Below are 19937 nucleotides of genomic sequence, written 5' to 3' on the forward strand. Positions count from 1 at the left end.
TATATATATATATATATGCCTGTGCTGTGTTATGTTAGGTTCTTGAGAATCAGACGGGGTCACCAGGTTTACACAGTTAGTACTTTTTCCCTACTGAGATGTCTTCCAGGCCACCTCTCTCTCTCTCTCTCTCTCTCTCTCTCTCTCTCTCTCTCTCTCTCTCTCCTTTCTTCCTCCCTCTCTCTCTTTCTCACACATACACACAGAGACACACACAGATGGGCAGATAGACACACACATAGCTGGACAGACAGACAGACAGGCAGGCAGGCAGAGCAGAAGATGGGGCCAAACGGTGACTAGAGAGCTTAGGGTTTGTCATTCTGGAGTCTTCTGACATGCTCAGAGTACGCCGGATAAAATGATGCCAATATGGTTTGCGGAACAGCTTCAAGTATTATTTTCTAGGTGGCTGCCACTGGTTTCTTGTTTGTTTGTTTGTTTGGTTTGGTTTGTTTTGGGAACTATGTCTTCTCCTGGCTCGGCACTCATCAAATAGGCTAAGTCTGGCTTTCCAGCAAACTATAGGGACTCACCTGTGTCTGCCTCCCTTGTAATTCATTGCAAGCCTAGTACCACACCCAGCTCGTTTTACAGGGTTCTGGTCATCACTCACTGAGCCTCTCCCCATGCCTTATAGTATTTAATGTTTATCTTAATTAAAATAGGAAAAGGGGAAGACAGGAGGGACTCATGGTAACTTTTTTTTTTAACCTTAATTAAAACTTGAGAAGCAGTGGGTGATGACAAGAAGCAGCCTGGTGGGTGGGCGTGGCCAGCCTGGTGGGTGGGCGTGGCTGGAGCCCTCTGGTGGGCGTGGCTGGAGCCCCGATGCTGGCAGTGGAGGGGGTGTCCAGAGAGAAAGGCAAGAATTGTGAGCCCTATCCATTGACGCTGAAATTGAGCTGGAAAAGATGGACAGCCTTCTGGGTGCCCAGGCTCCCTGTCTCTGAAGTGGAGGCTGCCAGCCAGTGCCCCTCTGGGCTGGCTAAAGCCATTTCCTTCCGGTGCTGGCTAAGCCCGACCGGATGCCAGTGTCTTCCTTAGCATTGATTTGGCCTGAATAGTTTTCAGAGGAGAGAGCTGGGGGTGATGGGAGCCCCCAGCCCTGCTCCCCAGGTGTCTCCTCTCTGAGGCTCCTGGCTGGACTTCAGAATGTTGCTGCGTTGGTCATGTGGGGGGCATAGACAGAGGGCCTAACTGTCCTCCTGCCAGCTGCGAGTCCTGAGGCTTCTGCAGCAGGGGACACAGGGGATTCTGATAGTTGCAGCCTGGCCTGCCCAGGGCACATTAGAGAATGCCCATCTTGTCTCCATTCTACAGTGAAGGGGACAGACTCTGGTCCAGCATCACACAGCTTCTGAGAGGTCTAAAATCTCCAAGGCAGGCTTTACTTCCAGATGAAAGAGGGGGAAATTGCTTGTGACCTGATTTTGTCCGGAGGGTGGAGTTTCTCTGTGGAAGAGAGCTCTGAGAGCCCGATTGGTTTGGGAGGAGAAAAGGCAGCCAGGGAGAGGGTTACAAATCTCAAGGTCCAGTCTGAGAACTTCAGCTGACAGCTTCTAGTGCTCAAGGCATTCAGCCTGTCCGTGTCTGTGCAAAACGGGCTTGGTTGGTCCTGCGAAGGTGAATTTAGGTTTATAAACCCCTGTACACAAGCCATTCGGGTACATGGTGTCTGTGTGTGCACCCGGAAGCAGCCGATTTGAACCCCACAAAAAAGTAGGCACTGGTTTTGTGTTCCTGCTTCACGGAGGAGGACCTCCAACCATTTCTACGACCAGTGGACCCAAAGGCTCTGCAACCACCTCCCTCTTTAAAGGACGGTTTGCACAGCACAAGCCAGCTACTGCCTTCAGAACCTGTGCAGAGCACCACCCAGCCACAGGGGCACCACCTGTGAGACCTAGGAAGCAAGGGGGAGGAGAGGACCCCTGTGCACCTTTCAAAGCGAGTTTTCAAAGCAATCTCTGTAAGCCGCCCTGCTCCACAGCGGTGGCTGGAGAAGCAGGAGGATTCAAAATGCAGCCTTCTCCGCAGTTAGTGTTCTGCCAGGCTGCATGGCTTCTGAACTCACAAATGGGAATTTCAAGGGCCACTGGCGCGTTTGAGGGTAGGGGCTCAAGGTGTTGTAAAGCCGAATCTGAAGTCCCACAGGGGTGTGTGCACAGTCGCAGCAAAAGCTCTTGTGTCCCACTGCCTCCGTGTCTGCTTGGTCTCTGCAACCCCTTTCTGAATTGCTCCCCAGGCTCGGAAAGCGCTACCCTATGGGGGTGGAGGGCTGGGATTCCCGCTGATATCAGACCCGCAGCTGTCCTGGCAGTAACGACAGTCCCTAATGAGCAGCCTCCGCGGCTCACCTGCTCCGGCCCTTCCTCCACCCTTGCAACGTGCCCATCGGAGCCCGCTAATTGCTAAAGTCTGTTGGCACAGCCTGTAACCCAGATGGAGGCGTCAGGGACAGATGGGGTCCAAGCACCTAGGGGGAGCACCCAGGAGCTTCCCTAATGCCGGCTGCTGGGGGGGTGGGCATCAGATTCAAGAGTTCCTCAGTTGGAGCTAAGCCAGTCTCAGAAATGCTGATCTGGAAGTGGGGGCTGGTAGGGGTTCAGTCAGTCAGACTCCTGCAGCCTGAGTTTATGGACTGTTTTCCTACAGTCAGTCACTTGTCCTCATACAGGTTCCTGGCCTGTAACTGGGATATTACCACCTCCTCGGAGTTACTGTGAGAAATCCATGAGTTGACACAGGCCTCCCTGAGAGCTGTGCCTGCCCACTAGCCTTCAACAAATGTGTCCACCTCCTCCTCGTCCAGCCTGTTTATTCATAGCCTGAACTGCCAGCTCAGCCCGGGTCCTAACTGCTCACTCCTTCACTAACCTGCAGCCAGACAATGCAGCCTTACGGCAGTAACTCAGCTCCTGGGAGATAGATGAAAACCGGTGTGTGTGCGCGTGCGTGCGTGTGTGTGTGTGTGTGTGTGTGTGTGTGTGTGTGTGTGTGTGGTCATCCCTATCTAGTGAGCATCAACAGAGCCAAGCCTCCTTCTTCATCTCTGCTTAGGATGCCCCTACACCCTGACAGGGAATGGAGTCATTTCCCTGTGTGGGAGGCCAGGGGTTTGACCAGTGGTCATGCTAACTCGGTGAGTTCCTGAGCCTCTGCTCAGCAGTGGGGGGGGGGGGTGAATTTAGGAGCACCGACTATTTATTCTTTGAACAGCCAGGCCTGACTCTGGTCCCCATCATAGGTCTGCAATGAGTGACAGTTGCTCGCCCACAAGATGTCTTGCGGCCCTTGATGTAGGGCTGTTGGTGGAGGCCTCCTATGATGCTTCTGGCCCTGTGTGGGGAGGGGAAGAGGAAGCACAAAGTCTGTAGTGGAGTTTGATGGACGGGGGACGGAGGGGGGCGTGCCTAAGATGAGCTCACTGGCAGCACTGAGAGTACTTCTTTAACAGGGTTCAGACTTCTAAGCTGATTCTGCCCTAACAGGAAACAGACAATTCTCTATCACAGGGTACATGAGGACATCATGGGAGAGGGTGTTCAAACATAGCACCATGTCTGGGTCTACTGGGGCAAGCCTGTAATGATAGCTACTTGGGGAGCCGAAGAGGGAAGGTCAAATGTCCAAGTCCTGCCTGGGTTACAGATGAGTTCAAGGCTAGCTTGGGTAGCTTAGTAAGAGCCTGTCTTAAAATAATCAGTAAGTAAATAAACAGGACAGTAGTAGAGCAATCCCACATACCCAAACCAGGCTGTAAACAAACAAGTCTTCAGCATTTTACCCCATGAAGGAAAGGGAGGACAGGTCTCGCCTGGGTAGCTGCAGGATCTGCAGGTCATCAAGGACGTCCCTAGTACTCCATCTTCCCACAGCCACACTACACTCCTTGGCCTCCCTGAGAGCGGCACCTCTGGGCCTCCGCGCTGTGTCCCTCCACCAGCTCATGCACTAGATCTGCCCGTTTGCTTTTACCCTCTATTGACTGTCACTAGGATGTGGCATCAGAGGGACGCTAGCTCAAGCCAGTCCCACTGGGAGTCCTCTGCATCAGTCCAGGGCATCAGTCCCTTTTCTAGGACTTGGGCCCTGTGGAGAGAGTGGGAAGCCTTGGGGTGCTGTGGAGAGAGTGGGAAGCCTTGGGGTGCTGTGGGGAGAGTGGGAAGCCTTGGGGTGCTGTGGAGAGAGTGGGAAGCCTTGGGGTGCTGTGGAGAGAGTGGGAAGCCTTGGGGTGCTGTGGGGAGAGTGGGAAGCCTTGGCGTGCTGTGCTGGGGTTGGGGGAGTGCAGAAGCACTAAGTCACCCGGCCCCATCCACTCCATCTCCAGTGGAGTCCTCAATTTGAGACTCAGCTCTGATGAGTCCTTGGGACCTGTGACTAGAGCTAGGGAGTCATGATGGCCATGAAGAGGGACATGGCCAAGACAGAGGCTGAGGGGCTTGCTCAGAACTGGAAGGAAAAATAAAATCTGTGACAAAAAAGTCACAAATAGAATCTTGTGATGGAGGTCAAAGTGGGTACTCATAGTCTTCTGGCGGCACCTCTCAGGGTAGATGAGCGATCTCCATCCTGGCCTGGGCACCCGAGGCCACCCTAGGGCAGGAGCTGCCGACTGTGGTTCCAGGTCTGCCTCTTGCTGGGCCACAGAATCTGGGAGCCCAGACCTTCCCACAGCTGAAGCTAATGGCTCAGGGGAGGGCCCAGAGCCTGGATGGACACCACTCCTCCCTCTTTGGTGGGGTGAGGAGGCTCTTACCCTGGACCCTAGATACTTGGGGACAGGACGGAGATGGCAAGGCAGACTTGATTTCTTTCCCTTCAACAACTGTCCCTCTTGGGTGAGGCTTGGGCAGGGGCTTGCAGAGCCTTGCTTGAACCAGCTTCAAACATGGCGAAGCTGCCCATCTTTTACCTCCAGGTTCTTAGCTAGACTCAGAGGATCTCCCGCGTCCTGGTATCCTTAGATGTATGTCTGCATATGAGGCTGGAGCAAGCAGCTGGCAAGTTTTGTTTCAGACGGGATTTCGAAACAAGCAGGATTAGACCCTGCTGAATGCACCGCCCTTTCCCAGGTCTGCCTGCTGTCTCTTCTCTGAGCCCCCAGGAATTCCAGATGCCTCCTAGCCTTAAGGAGAGAAGAGGAGGAGGAGGGAGAAGAAGAAGAAAGTATAAAGAAGAAGAAAGAAGAGAGGAAAGAAAAGTAGTGGTGGCCACGATGGTGGCCACCTTCTGTGATAAGCCAGGCCTGCAATGCCCGTCTCTGAGAGCTTGTGTTTCTGACTAGCAAACAGGCATTGCCCACTAGAGGTGGGAGAAGTGCCCGCCCCAGGACTACGGGCTGGGTCTACAGATGGTTCCCCGCTCGCTCGCACGGGCTTGAGTAAAGAACTCCTGAATGGGCTGGGCTCCGAAAAACTCAGCAAAAGTAAAACAAAACAAAACTAGGGAAATCTCTATTTTCAAGTCTCGATACCTTCTGCCAGTGGCCACCAAAGATGTCACGCGGTGAAGGCTCTGCTGCTCTGCACCAGGCTGACATTTCAGGGATCTGGCTCCTGGGCCAGCGCTCCAGAGTGTTGACTGGAGCCAGATCCGCCTCGAGTTTTATCAAAGAAGCTGAAGCTTTGAAATGTTCTGCACAAACTCTCTCTTGAAAGCAGAGCCCAACGGTTGCAGTTTAGGATTCTAAGAAACCCGGTGGCTGAGAGAAGTCAGAAGTCCCCCCAAAAGTTCACAGGGATGTGGGGGGCTGCACGAGAGAGCTACCCCAAGGCTAGGAAGGTTCCCAGCGCACACACTTTGCAGGCAGGTGGGTAGCAAGTGTGGGAAAGGCTGGAAGGGCTGATGAATCCTCATCAAAACCCTCTGCAGAATTTTGCACAAAACACCGAGGCACTGCGGCTGCACCCGGCCCCAGGAGTCTCTCAGCTGAAGCCAAGGGCTCAGTGGTGGCCAGAGAAAGGTCTTGAGCAGAGAGAAAATAAAATAGGGGCTGAAGAGGACATTGTTAGAGCTCCCAGGACCTCAGCAAAGGCTGGGTCCTGAGACTTGAAGGCTCCACATTCCACACTCCTGGAAGGAAGGAAGGAAAATTCATCCTTGAGCTAGCTCAATTTTCAATCGAAAGGAAAAGGAATTTCTAAGTGGGTGTGAGAAACGGGAAAAGCACAAGAAAGCCCTGGTAGGTACCCGGAACATGCGAGCTTTTAAAGAAAGCACGTGTTAGGGGAGGGAGTGGTAAAAATCCCTATTCTTTTCCAAGGCTAAGCCAGCAAAACGAACTACAAATCCGTCCCCAGAGAGATCATTGTCCCCAGTGTCTCCTTGTCCCTCCCCCCAACCCCCTCACACTAACCGAAAACACCTGACTTACTTTAAATTTTATTTAAAATCTCAACACTCCATCATTTGTTTCGTTTTATGCAACCAAACAAGTAATAAATAGTATTTAGCACTTTTTTTCTTTACAAAAATAAAACAGACGATAGATACACTCTGCAGGAGCCGAGAGGGAAAGTTGGGATGGCAGGAATCAGGCCGGGTGTCGCAGCGGAGGCCGGGGAATGAGAGAAGGGATTTGCCACTTGTGGTGACTGTGGCGAAACAGGGGGGGGGGAGACACGACACAGAGAGAAAACAGCAGGTTTAGACTCCGGAGGGGCTGGCAGTCACGTGAACAAGGAACCTAGTATCGTGCACTCCATTGATATTATATTTACATACAGAAGAAATTATTAAAATCCCAACAGAACCCCCCTCCCAAATTCTCAAACTATATTCACAGCAACCTTTTGATGCTTGTTGATCCGTCAAGCCCTCAGGTACCTAAAACTGCTGTCCCCGATCGGGAAAGAAACCAAATTCCCTTGTGCTTAGAATGTGGGGGAGGGGTGTAGTTTCTATTTTAAAATGAGACCTAAGAAGCATGGCGTCCCATATCGGTAATTTGGATCATTCCATTCCACAAGTGCTTCTATTCTGAGCGTCTGTAAAGCTTGCTCGCGTGGTCGGGGAAAGGAACATTCACAGATTGTTGGAAACCACAAATCAACAGGAGAGATGGGACACGGGTTTTCCCAGTCATGGAAATGGGACACGACCATAAGTGCTTCTGGTACCCACGCCAGCGTCAACCAACTTAGTTAGTGATCCTGGCCCTGGGCCAGGGATGAACCTTGGGAGTGAGACCCAGTGGTAGCTTCTGTAGTGCGGCTCTTGGGAGTCTCCTACCAGGCCCGAAATGGGGAACGGTAGTCAAGTGTCCTGTGATCTGATTCTTGGCAACGAGCTGTCTAAGCCAAGACCGGGAGGGAGTCGGTCAGTGCACATGGGAAAGTCAGTTTTTAGACTCTTTCTGGGGGTGCGGGAGCGAGGGGAGTCCCAGCGAAGAAGTACCCGCGCGCGTTGTGGCCGTTTTGTACAGTGGCATCTCCCAGACCCGCGAGTGTTCAGCCATAGTTAACCATGCTCTGGAGCGAATGCGTCTCACACGCTCCCTATTGCTCCAAATGGTCCCACTACTTCGGTTCCCGGATATTGGACTCCCCGTAATCCCCTAGGCCCAGCCCATGGTCCAGCTCCCCTTCTTGCAACAGAGCTCCGGAACCCCCAGCGCTGGCCAGTTCTGGCTGCTCCACAGCCCTTGGCTCTCCAGAACGCACCCCCGCTGGCCCGCTCACTTGGCGTCGGAGGTGAGGCGCGGCAGGCTGCCGGCGCCCATGGCCGACACGTGGTGGTGCGGCGGCGGCACCTGGCACATGCTGCAAGGACACGGCATGCCTCCCCAGTGCTGGAAGCCACCGCTGCCGCCGCTGCCGCCGCCCCCGCCTCCCAGAGGGGAGGCTGCAGCCGCCGACGGAGACTTGAGCAGGCCGTGGGGAGGCCGGATGGATCCAACCGAGGACAGCCCGGAGCCCGGCAGGGAGGCGCTGGACACCGCTGCGGCGGCGGCTGCGGCGGCGGCTGCGGCGGCTGCGGGGGGAAGGATGGGGTGGTGCACGGCCGGGTGATGAGCGGCGTGCGCTGCGGCTGCGGGGTGCGCGGTGGCGGTGGGTAGCGGCGCAGTGTGCGCCAGGCCGCCGCAGGCCGACGGGTGGAAGCCGGCGTGGTGACCGCCGTAGATCTCGCTCACCAGTCGCTTCATCTCCTCCAGCGAGTTGGTGAGCATCAGGATGTAGTTTCGCGCCAGCAGCAGCGTGGCGATCTTGGAGAGCTTGCGCACCGACGGGCCGTGCGCGTACGGCATGACCTCCCGCAGGCCGTCCATGGCGATGTTGAGGTCGTGCATGCGCTTGCGTTCGCGGCTGTTGATCTTCAGGCGCAGCTGCTGCAGCTCGGGCTCGGTCATCTGCTTCTTGTCTTTCTTGGTGGACGACGCGGCTGCGGACGACGTGGACGAGGACGAGCTGGAGGAAGACTTGAAGCCGCCGCCGCCCAGTTTGTCCCCGGGGTGCGCGCCCGCCGCGCCCATGGCCCCGCGCAGTTCTGCGCTCAGCTCCGGCGGGCAGTCGCTCGGTGTGGACGAGGACACGGTGCCCCCTGTGAAGCCGCTGCTGCTACCGCCCTTGCTCCGGGCCGGCAGAAAAAGATCATCGGGTTCTGGCGACGACGGGCGACTAGACACCAGGCTGGCGTCCGAGTCCATGGCCCCAGGGATAATCTCAGCTTTCCGAAGGGTCCTTCCTTTTACAACTGTCGAAACTTGAGGAGAGGAGGAAAAGGAGAGAGAGAGAGAGAGAGAGAGAGAGAGAGAGAGAGAGAGAGAGAGAGAGAGAGAGAGAGAGAGAGAGAGAGAGAGAGAGTTGAGAATTGCTGTTCTCCACTGCAGCTCAGAGTACCCGCAAAGGGGACTGCGGTGTCCACCTCGCTGCTGTTGCTGGCCTTCTGGCAGCTCGGGACACGACAGTGCTCCTAACAAATCCCCCTCCCCACCCCCTTCCCACTATCGCCCACCGGTTACTTTATCTCAGGAAGCCTTGGGTGGCCCTCAGTATAAGGGACATTCTAGAGTTTTTGTTTCTTCATTCCGGCCTGGAATAAACGAGGACTTTTCTTTGGGCTTGAGATCTCAATAGAGAAGTATTTCTGTGCCCTGCTCAAGCGCACTCCCCCCTTTATCTTCATCAACACGACACAGCAAACACGGGCACGCGTGCACACGCTCAGCTAGAGCCAGCACGGCACCCGCATTCTAAGTGATGCGCAGGGCCAGCCTCCCGGTCAGGGCTTCCACAACAGGAATTTCTGGCGCTGGGGATGCTGCGGTGAGTCTCCGCACCAGAGTAGCTATTAGGTACAGCTGACCCGCAGGGTCAGGCTCCCAGCCCGCTGGCCAGCCGGTGAGGGCGCATCCTAGGTCCTAGCGGAGTTGGGAAGTCGGTCCTGGGGATCTAGGCTTGGGCAGCTGAGGGGCGGGGGCACTTACTGTGAATTCGATTCGAAGTGCTCGCTGCAGAGGAGAACCTGGCTGCCGGTGCTGGTGTTGGCTCGGTCTGCGATAAGCATCCACACCTTTTGGGGTTTCTCTGGTTTTTATAGCCGGGTGGAGGCAGTGGCGACGGCGGCGGCGGTGGTCCGGGCGGGGGTGGGAACAATGTGCTTTTCCTGGAGGGGCAGCGGCTCCAATGAGCTGGGCCGGCCCGAGGGGTTGCAAAGCTGATGTCATCCGGCTAATTCCGCTCAATGAAACCCGCCCGGCCAGGCACACGCCTCCTCTCACCGCACAGCCAATGGGCGTCCGCGCTCTAGAGATTCGGGAGGAGGGACGGGAGGAGGGAGCTGGGCATGGAAAGGAACCGGCGGGAGGGAGGAGGGCCAGCTAGGTGGGGAGGTGGCAGAGAGCGTAGGGGACCCTAGGAGAGAGGGGACATCTGCAACTTTCGGTAAAAACGTAGTCATTGCAGCGTCAGGCCGGGGCAAGGAGTCAGGTAGGCACCCTGAAAACGCGTCAGGAACCAATTCGATGTCCTAAGGTGTACGCGGTGCCACACCTGGAGTCCTTGGTAACCCACCCCGAGCGCGACTGACTGTTTTCCCGCCGGCCGTCTCTGTCCACCCGGTGGTGTTCATCCCGTGAACGTTTGAGGTTGCACAAGTGAAGGCTAAGCGAGCACAGAACACCCCGCTTCTAATTGGTGGCGTTGCTGCTGTTCCGAGGGCAGGCGGTAGCGCCCCCAGGTGGGAGCACGGCCTTGGAGAGCACGGGCCGGCAAGGAAGCAGGAGAGACCGCGATTCATCATAATGCCAGCGAGGGTTGTGTAGAAGCATGGATGAGATGCTCGCACTAACTCATAGCATAGCCGGTTAAAGAAAGATGCGCCCCCCCTTCGCACTTCTTAGCTTGGGGGCGCAGCCACAGCAGTTCCAGCACCATCTCGGCGTCCACACGGTGGGTGTAGGAACAACACTATTTGCAAAGAACTACCTGAGGCCCTATAGAGGAGTTCATACTTGAACTGCTCTCCTAGCTAGCAGCCTCGGGGCTCTTTTTACGGATGTAACCGTCCATCGAAAACAAACAAAAACAAAAGGCGGAGAAGCCCGATCTGAAGAACTGTCTGGAGTAGTCTACACGTCCACCCATTTTACAGAAGTGAAAATCTAGGAAGTGATTTCAGCAACAAACATCGCCAGTCCTATACAGCTGGTCCTTGCTTACCTCAGACGCAGGCAGCAGGCATATTCCCCAAGCACAGAGACGGGGGCCTCTCTCCCCAGCACCCACTGTTCCTCACACTCAGACATTTTCAGCTCGAACTTGTTTGTTAGCTAACATTTGTTTCTTTGTTGTTTGTTTGGGTATTTTTCCGTACACATCTCGGATGCTAGTCCCCGCCCTCCCCCCAGATACATAGGAGCCCAGTTCTTTCTCACAGAGTTTTAACCGCTCTTTCTCTGGTTACTTCCATTGCTTGGTATTTTAATTCGCGTGTATAAAGTTTTAACAACAAGCAAAGCAGACAATCGGTAATTGCTCTTGTGGCAAAGTCAGAACAGACACGAAAACTTGGGCTATCGCCTCCCGCTAATCTCCCTCTGGGGTCCACCCTAGAGAGTGGGCTGTCGCGTTTGCCCTAGTCTCGTGCCTTCTGGAACATTGTTCCCACCCCGCGTGTTTCCCAGCTGGCTCTGCAGCCATCCGTTAAATATGTATTTAAAACATGAAGAATTGAAGCGTGGTGATAATGTCGCCCAACGGTTACGAGGATGACCCATAACCGTTCAATTAGCAGAATCTGTCACACGGGGGTTGGGGTGGGGATTAGGAGCTTGGGCATGTGAGGACCACTCTCGGGCCTTTGGGGCGAACCGCAGTGAGGGCGTGTGTGTGTGTGTGTGCGCGTGTGTGTGCGCGTGTGTGTGCGTGTGCGTGTGCGTGTGTGTGTGTGTGTGTGTGTGTGTGTGCACTCTGTGGGGCCACCAGCTGGGGCGTGGAGCTGTGCGCTTGCCAACCTAGCTAACAAACCTCAGGCGGCACAGCAAGCGGGTGATTAGTTTGCAGCCGCCCGGGCTAGTGTGGCTGCCTGAAGCATTCCCGAGCCCTGGCTCGTTCTTTTGTCGCGTTCCACTGGTTTGCCTGTCCGAAGTCTGCGAGAGTCAGAAGGCTGGCGTTTTCTGCACACTTGGTCCAGTAGCAGGAGTTGGTTGAGACGGGGCTGAAGGTTGGGGGATCCATTCCACCCCGGAGAGAATGGAGAAAGGAGCGCAGCGCTTGCTTGATCTGCTTCTAGCCGCTCCATGTCCCCTTTCCCTGTGAGCAGGCTGTCCTGGCAGCTCCAGGATGTGCAGTGGCATCCCGTGGTCCTCGCTCCCGAGGTCAGAAGCTCTGACAGGCATCTCCTAACTGTCTCCTCCTCCCTTAGGCGGCTGCCTTCCTTTCATCCGAGATGCTTGCGGCCTGGGGGCCATCTGTGTTCCCGGGTCTCTGGCACTGGGGCAAGTTGGGAGGCTGGAGACGACACATCACTGCATCTCCTTTACCCCCTCCCCGCCATTGGAAACTAGACGGGGTTGGCCCTCGCTTGCCCTTCTTGGTCGAGAGACAGACTTTTTCGCACTCGTCCGGATCCAGCTGTGCTGCCTGTGTGTCCAGAGTGGGCCTGGGAGCTGCGTTTGCCACCCGCGTGCGCAGCTGGACCAAAGAGCCTTCCCCAGGAATTGAGTGCTCACTTACTTAGGCTAATCCGCCAGCCAGGCTCAGGCACTTCCTGGCTGGCCTAGGCGTCCTGGAGCTGTCGGCCCCCTCCTTCCAAACGGAAGACGTGTTTTTCCCTCTCCTTTGTGTTTCCTTCGCACAAAAGGCCGGGTGCGTGTCAGGGCCGGCCTTTGCTCCACAGCCTGGCGGCCCAGGAGGGGCCAGTGCCAAACCGGCTGGGGTGGACGTCGCCGGGCTCCCGAGCTCAGACCTCCCACCGCTTCCCGGGTCCCGCGTTTCGTGCTGGCTCTCTCCCTTCCCTTCCTGGGACCCTACTAGCATTCAGGTTGCGATTCTGATTCTGCCTGGCGGCCAAGGAGAGCGGTGTCCTTGCGCAGAACCCTCTGGGGTGGGGGGTGGGGGCGGCAGGCAGCGTTTCTGGCACTGGAGAGTGGGGGTGACCGGTGGAGGTCCGGAAGCCAGAAGGAACGCAGAACAGCCGCTTTAGGGCTCAAACGAGTGTGCGGTAAGACTGGTCGGGCGTCAGAGCTCAGCTCAGGGGCCTTGCTGGCCTTGCCAGCGTCTGGTTCTGCAGGCCGCCTGGCAGGTGGCCTTGCACTTGGTGAATGTTTCTGAAGGCAGAGTCGGGCAATTGTGCGTGAACTAGTGCGTGATCTGCAGGCAAAGATATGCTGAACATTTAAACGACGTACTAAGTGAATGGTAAAGTCTTTACTCTGGGCTGTGGGGTGTGTGCGAGCCTTTAGGTTGGCAGGGCTGGTGACTACTTCAAAGTTACCGGAGCCATTGCCTGCCTTTAGCTGGTTTGGGCCGGCTTCCTCTCAGTGGCCCTAAAAGGTACCCCGGCTCACGTTTTAGAAACGAGGAAACTGAGTCTTGGAGAGGTGTGAACGTTCGTCCCAAGTCCCAGCCACCTGCCCTTAATGATCCAGGCCACTGAAAGGAGCCCCTGCCCCGCAAAGTTCGTGGTGGAATGACATTTGGATAGAGATGAACAGGGATGGGAATGAACTTCTGTTGGACTCAGCATACAAACTGTTATGTTGCCCAGTTATCCCAACAGCCTCTCTGGTTTTGGTGTTGGGATGGATGCATCATTGCTCCCCTTTTACAGATACCAACGATTACAGGTCAAGGCAGGCGCTGGATCCTAAGTATGCCACAGCTTCGTTCTAAGCTCCCATTCTCCTTCCTGCCCTGCTAGGTTAGGTGTTCAGGAGACACTAGGCCCTTAATGTTTCCATGCTGGGTTTTCTAGAAAGAGTCAGGAGTGGTCCACTGCTCCAGAACTAAGCTCCTGCCTCATCAGAATTGATCCACAGAGTGGGAGGTTTGGGTGGGAGTGTACAGGTTCCCCGGCACTTACAGGTAGGCATGCCTGGTCCTGTGACCAAGGAAACAGGAGATATTTGTATTATTCCCAGGGCCTGCCTGACAGGGTAGATACAGGAGGAACCCAAGTAGTGGCTGCCTCTCTGGAGAGCCCCAGAAAAGCATTTTATTGAGAAACCGCAGCACTGATCAGACATGAGGTGCTGCAATGTATCTTTGAGGATTTCGACCCGCCTGAGGGGTCCTGACCTCTGTCCCATGCACCTATTCTTAGAAGTAGGACATTCAAGGCTCTTTCCCAGCTATTTTCAGGGGCTCCTTCTATTTCCCCGTTCCTCCAGGGGCCCAGCTTTCCTCCACCCTGAACTCCCTAGGACTTCCTTCCGGTTGCCCAGAACTCCTACACTTGCCTCCTCCCTTCCCAGAGCTCAGGTCAGGCTCCTTTCCCAGGCAGGAACTCACCAAGTGCTGTGTTCCTGGGACAGAGACAAATCAGTAACTCCAAGTAAGGGCTGGGGTACCACAGATAACCTCAATGGTAGGATTACCCCCTCGATTTAACCTAGTTTTCAAGAGATCTAATGAAGTTCAAGGTTACTTCTCAGACCATGAGGGTGGGGCGATGTCACAGTATCTCTCCTCAACCCCCCCAAGTCAAATAGGCCTTCTCACCCCATTAATCCAGGACAGACACCAGAACTCATCTTCCAGGCTTCCCGCAGGCAGAAGCCCTGGTCCACAGATATATGCTCTGGCCACTGCCCATTGGCTTCAGGCCATTCCCAACCACCGAACCACCGAGGGAGGGGACAGTTGACTGGGATGAGATGCAGCTACGATGACCCACAGCAGAACTAGTGGGTGACTGAAGTAAAATTCTCAAACCTGGGCTTGGTGGGAATCAGTAGGCAGGAGTGAGTGAGTCCTCAGCCAGGGGGAATTCTGACAGCAGGAGCCTGGCTGTCAGACCCTCCTGCAAACCTCGCTGCTCCCTGTCCACACAGAATCCACTGACCACCCCCCTCCGCACAGAGTCCGCTGCCAGCAGCCAGCAGTCACAGAGCAGTGCCCAAAAGGCCAGCGCCACGTGCTTATTTAGGGTTTGGAGAAGGGTGCAGAGAAGGATCGGAGGATGGGCTCAGGTCTTGCTTCTTCCCTTCTAGCACCTTCTCCCCTTTCTGTCTTCCTCTCCATTCTGTTGGTTATTGTTCTCCAACACACAGGCAGAGTTTCAGTTTTGACTTTACCTCATTTTAGCAGCGTGTCCCTTTGGGGAAGCAGAGAGCTTTAGGAGGACCCTCCGTGTCAGCGCATCCCTCTCCAGATGCGTGAGACCCTTGGACACGGGTGCTTGTTGTAAACAAAGTCACAGACCCACTCAGAACTGAGGAAACATCTTTATTAAGTGAGGTTACCAGGTGATGCTGGGTACAATGGAGTTTGAGAAACCCCATTCTGATTTTTCACTGTTAGTTCTTGGCTCTTCCTAAGGCCCTCTGATCTTCAAGGTCTACACACAGGCTGTTCTGGGCCTGACAAGATTCTCACCCCTCCCTCTCCAACTATCTGAAGAGTCCCAGTGCCAACCCCTTGAATAGCTGTCAAGGTGACATTGGATGTGACAGGAAATGATCCTCTGAGGATTAGCTAGTGGGAGAATGAGGGCTCTTGTGAGAATAAGCACCCCGCAGCTGCTTTGGTGACCAAGACAGAACTCACATTCTGTGGTTTCGGTTTTTTGAAGACTCTGAGAATATCATTTGGGTGGAAGCTCCCTGTGTAGGAGGCATCTACAGGTGGCACTGCTAGGGGGTACCAGAAGAAGTGGAAAGGAAGGAAGACATGTGTGAACCAGGGTTCCTTCTTTACAATGTTCCAACGGGCACCCTGTCACCCTTGCTGAAAGCAGAACTCAAATTGTTTAAAAAAACATTTGGGTAAAAGGAAGTCTCCTTGGTACAACTGACCTCTCTGCCCCTCCCCACTTCAGGCTCCCGCAGACACCTAAGGTGTTTTTCAAGTATGAAGTAGCATCTTCTACACTGTGTCCTGTGGCTTGTCCTTTCTTCAGTTTTGTGTGTGCACATGGTGCACACACATGTGTGAGCGTGCACGAGCAGACACACATGTGAGCACACTCACACACATGTGAGCACACACATGTGAGCACATACATGATGCACGGACATGCACACACTTGTGTGTGCACATACACTCACAAACCAGCACATCTGGAAACATTATGTATGCTCTTCAAATATCCTCATGAGAATAAAATCCACTAGGTCAAAATGAGAACAGGTGCCTGGCCCCCCCAAAAATCTATGGTGGTGTTTCTTCTGTCTCTCTCTGTCCCACAGAAGGGAGGACACTTGAGCCCCAGATGGTGGGAGCACTGTTCACTTCTCCAAGCTATCACTGACATTTAGAGTTGTGTCCATCTTTCCTAATGTAACACAGAAATTCAAGTCTTTCATTTTTCTCCTGTGTGTAATGTATACCACATTTATTATATGTAACATATTACACACACGTATACATCATATGTAGTACACACATGCATATATACATATACATATATATATTTATAATCTACCAGGTGAAGTTAATCAGTTATTGGTCTTTTAGATTCGTTTGCTTTTGAACAGGTGATGTATTTACATAGTTCAAAATTCAAAAGAATGGGCTCTGGGGAGATGGCTCACCCAATAAAACCCTTGCCACACAAGTGTGAGGACCAGAGTTCAGGTCCCCAGCACCTATATAAACGATAAAGCCAGATGTGGCATGCACGTCTGGAACCTCATCACTGGGGTTGCACGCACACACATGAATACACATGCTGTACCGCACACACACATTTTAAAAAGATTTATTTATTTGCATGGGTGTTTTGCCTGCGTGTGCATTGCCTACAAAGAACAGAAGAGGGCATCAAATCCCCGGAAATCGTAGTTACAGATGATTGTGAGGAGGAGTGTGGGTGCTAGGACCCAAATCCAGTTTTCTGGGAAAGCAGCCACTAAGTAGTCTCTCCCGCCCCTACACACAAATTTATTGAAATTTAAAGACAGAACCGGTGTTTCTTAATAGAGAGACCTTGTCTCAAGACAGCAGCAACAACGATAAACACAAACAACAAAAATGCGCTTCTGGAGCTGGAGAGATGGGGCCCAGTGGTCCATCCATTCCCGGAGCTGGAGAGATGGGGCCCAGTGGTCCATTCCCAGAGCTGGAGAGATGGGGCCCAGTGGTCCATTCCCAGAGCTGGAGAGATGGGGCCCAGTGGTCCATTCCCAGAGCTGGAGAGATGGGGCCCAGTGGTCCATTCCCAGAGCTGGAGAGATGGGGCCCAGTGGTCCATCCATTCCCGGAGCTGGAGAGATGGGGCCCAGTGGTCCATTCCTGGAGCTGGAGAGATGGGGCCCAGTGGTCCATATCCGGCACCCTCAAGGCTGCTCTCAACTGTCTGGGACTCTAGTTCCACTGGCCCCGTCCCCTCTTCTGGCCTCCATGGGCACTGCACGCATGAAGCACACAGACAAACAGCATGCATCTAGGCAAAACACAAAATATCAATAAGTAAAACAAACAAATAAATAACTGTTTTTGTGAGTTTGACAGGGTCTTTCTGTGTATCCCTGGCTGGCCTGAAACTCACTATGTAGACCAGGCTGACCTCAAACTAATAGAGTTTTTCCTGCCTCTGCCTCCCGTGTGCTGAAACCCAAGGCAGGTGCCGCATGGTTCCTTTACTAGATTATCATCTCTTGTCTATCCTTCTGGTGTAAAAACGAGTACGTGCACCTCATCTCTCTTCTTATACCAGTGCTATCATTTAGTACAACGGATTTCCATACAAAATTTTCTCTTTCAAAAAGAATTGCGTGCAGGGGCTGGAGAGAAGGTTTAGTGGTTAAAGCACTAGCCACTATTCCAGAGGACCAGGGATTGGTTCCCAGCACCACCAAGCTAACAGCGATCTGTAACTCCAGTCCAGGGGATCTGGTGCCCTCCTCTGGCTTCCATGAGCATTGCATGCATGTAGTACACATCCATTCTTTTTTCAGTTAGTAATTTGGAGATGTCGTCTTAGCAGTTAAAGCCTCCATCTTAAAAAGAAATTTTTTGTCACGTGGCTATACCATAAGTATTTAGCTGTATGACAAAAGACATGCAGATTTAGATTGTTTTCAACTTTTTACTATTATAAACAATACTGCAACAAATTTACCTTGTAAGCTGCCGTCTTTGCAGGCATAAATAAATCTCCAGGGTTATTACTGGATCACAGGCTGTGCATTTATACCTTCGATAGATGTTGACAAATTGTCACTTAACTGTTGTGGTCCCAGCTTATGTTGTATGAGACAGGCTGGCTGACAGCTAATTTAAATGCTCAATTTTTATTTATTTATTTTATTGTTGCATACAGAAAAAAATGTGGCCTCCCATTCGAATGGTGATTGTTGAGGCTTCACAGACTAGAAGAATAGAATGTTAATTTACTCTTTCAAAGCACTGAACTATGAGTCGCAATGGGCTTCCACATCTGGCACAGTAGAATTCAGCATCTGCTACAATTTCCAATCCTTTCAAAGATTTGCTAATGGATTTCCCAAGTAGTTGGATAGGGCAGCACAAGTGTGTCATAGCATTTCATTAGCCAAGGAACATTTGTCTTAGGCAAACAAGGCAGCAGATATTTATTAAGATTTTATGTCACGAGCCATCTTCCCGTAGCTCCCACAGGAAACAAAGCAGACGGCAGGCATCTCTACTTTTCAAACAATACATTAAAAATGCTATTATTACAACCCCCAGCATAAAATCAATGACATAGCTCCCAGGTGGACACTTGCCTGCAGGCACGATGACCCGCCCATCAATGCCAATGCCACAAGGTGGCAGGAGAGAACAAGTTCCAAGAGTTGACCTGTGACCCCCACCGTGAGACACATGGCGGGCATGTGCTTTTGCCCTTCCTACTGTACAAGCAAACAAATAAAAAGTTTTAAAATTGACCATGACTTTTGCTCCCTCAATATTGGGATAAAAAGGTTAGTGTTAATTGCCAACTCGACGAGCTCTAGAGGCACTTGGGACAGGGGCCACTGGGAGGTCTGCAGGGGATTATCTATATCAGGGTAGGGAAGCCGGCCAACAGGAGTGGCGCCATTTCCTGGATGGAATCTTGGGTTGCGAACACGAAGAAGGAGAGCTGGACGTCCTGTGAGCACTTTTCCAAGCGAGTGGGATGGGCCCATCTCCTTCTAGCTCCCGCACCTTGAATTCTCCGCTGTGACAGACTGACCTGCAGAAGAAGACCTCTATTCTTAATTTATTTATTTATTTATTTATTTATTTATTTATTTATTATGAATACAGTGTTCTGCCTGCATTTGTCTCTGCAGGCCAGAAGGGGGCACCAGATCTCATTACAGATGGTTGTGAGCCACCATGTGGTTGCTGGGAATTGAACTCATGACCTCTGGAAGATCAGGCAGTGCTCTTAGCCTCTGAGCCATCTCTCCAGCCCCGAAGACCTTTATTCTTTTTTTTTTTTTTTTTTTTTTTTTTTTGGTTTTTTTTTTTTTGAGACAGGGTTTCTCTGTATTGTTTTGGAGGCTGTCCTGGAACTCGCTCTATAGACCCGGCTGGCCTCGAACTCACAGAGATCCGCCTGCCTCTGCCTCCCGAGTGCTGGGATTAAAGGCGTGCGCCACTAAACGCCCAGCTGACCTTTATTCTTAAGACGCTTTTGTCTGAATATTTTTTTTCCCCTGAAGCAATGGGAAAAGAAAACAAGAGAAATTGGTACCAGAAGCAGGGTCATTGCTGTGATACACCTGACCGTGTGATCTTTAAGCCTTTGGAACAGGTTTGTGGGAGGGATTTGGAAGAGTTTCGGGCTAGAGTAGCCCTAAAATGCTGCAAAGAGAGATTAACGGGACATCCTGGTGGGAGCTTGGAAGAGCAGAATGCAGAGGAGGGAGACGAGGCCAGCAAAGGCGTGGATCCATGAGGTTTCGGAGGGTAACGAGGACTCTTGGGAGCTGTGCTTGGAGCCGTTCCTGTGATGATTGGGCCAAGAATCTGGCTCCATGGTTCCTGTATCCTGAGAACATAAGTGAATTGGAGTTTAAGGGTAACAGACTAAGTTGTGCGTAGGAGGCCAATAAGGCAGGACAGACGGGAGTGTGACTGAGTCACTGCCCCTGAATCACATGCAGCGGGAAAGTCCTGCTTACATCCATGACACTTCTGCATGCAACAGGGCCTCTGACGGAGCACACAATCGCCCCGCTTAGGGACCGAGTCTCCCAGCCTCCTTCTGGTCGGTGGTGGGTTGTGTGCGGGAGTGGGGGGCCGGCTCTCAGCAGAGGGATCCGGCCTTTATCCGAGTCTTGCCTCCTGCTGGCTGAACCCTGACATGGTAGTCAA

The 19937-nt window shown here is 53.1% G+C and overlaps 1 protein-coding gene across 1 annotated transcript; it reads right to left on the reverse strand.

Moving 5' to 3' along the window:
* Positions 1-6375: 6375 nt before the first annotated feature.
* Olig2 (oligodendrocyte transcription factor 2) lies at positions 6376-10825 on the reverse strand. Its single transcript, XM_005073814.4, has 2 exons — positions 9431-10825; positions 6376-8706 (listed from the first exon to the last, which is right to left on the reverse strand). Exon 2 carries the CDS (start codon positions 8648-8650, stop codon positions 7682-7684), a length of 969 nt encoding a protein of 322 aa, XP_005073871.1. The 5' UTR covers positions 8651-8706; positions 9431-10825; the 3' UTR covers positions 6376-7681.
* Between the last annotated feature and the right edge of the window lie 9112 nt (positions 10826-19937).

The sequence above is a fragment of the Mesocricetus auratus genome, unplaced genomic scaffold (genome assembly GCF_017639785.1).
Source record: "Mesocricetus auratus isolate SY011 unplaced genomic scaffold, BCM_Maur_2.0 Super-Scaffold_100008, whole genome shotgun sequence".
NCBI classification, from domain to species: Eukaryota; Metazoa; Chordata; class Mammalia; order Rodentia; family Cricetidae; genus Mesocricetus; species Mesocricetus auratus.

What these genes read in the sequence shown, in the direction of transcription:
- Olig2 (XM_005073814.4), bottom strand. Translation starts at nt 8,650, where the DNA reads ATGGACTCGGACGCCAGCCTGGTGTCTAGTCGCCCGTCGTCGCCAGAA.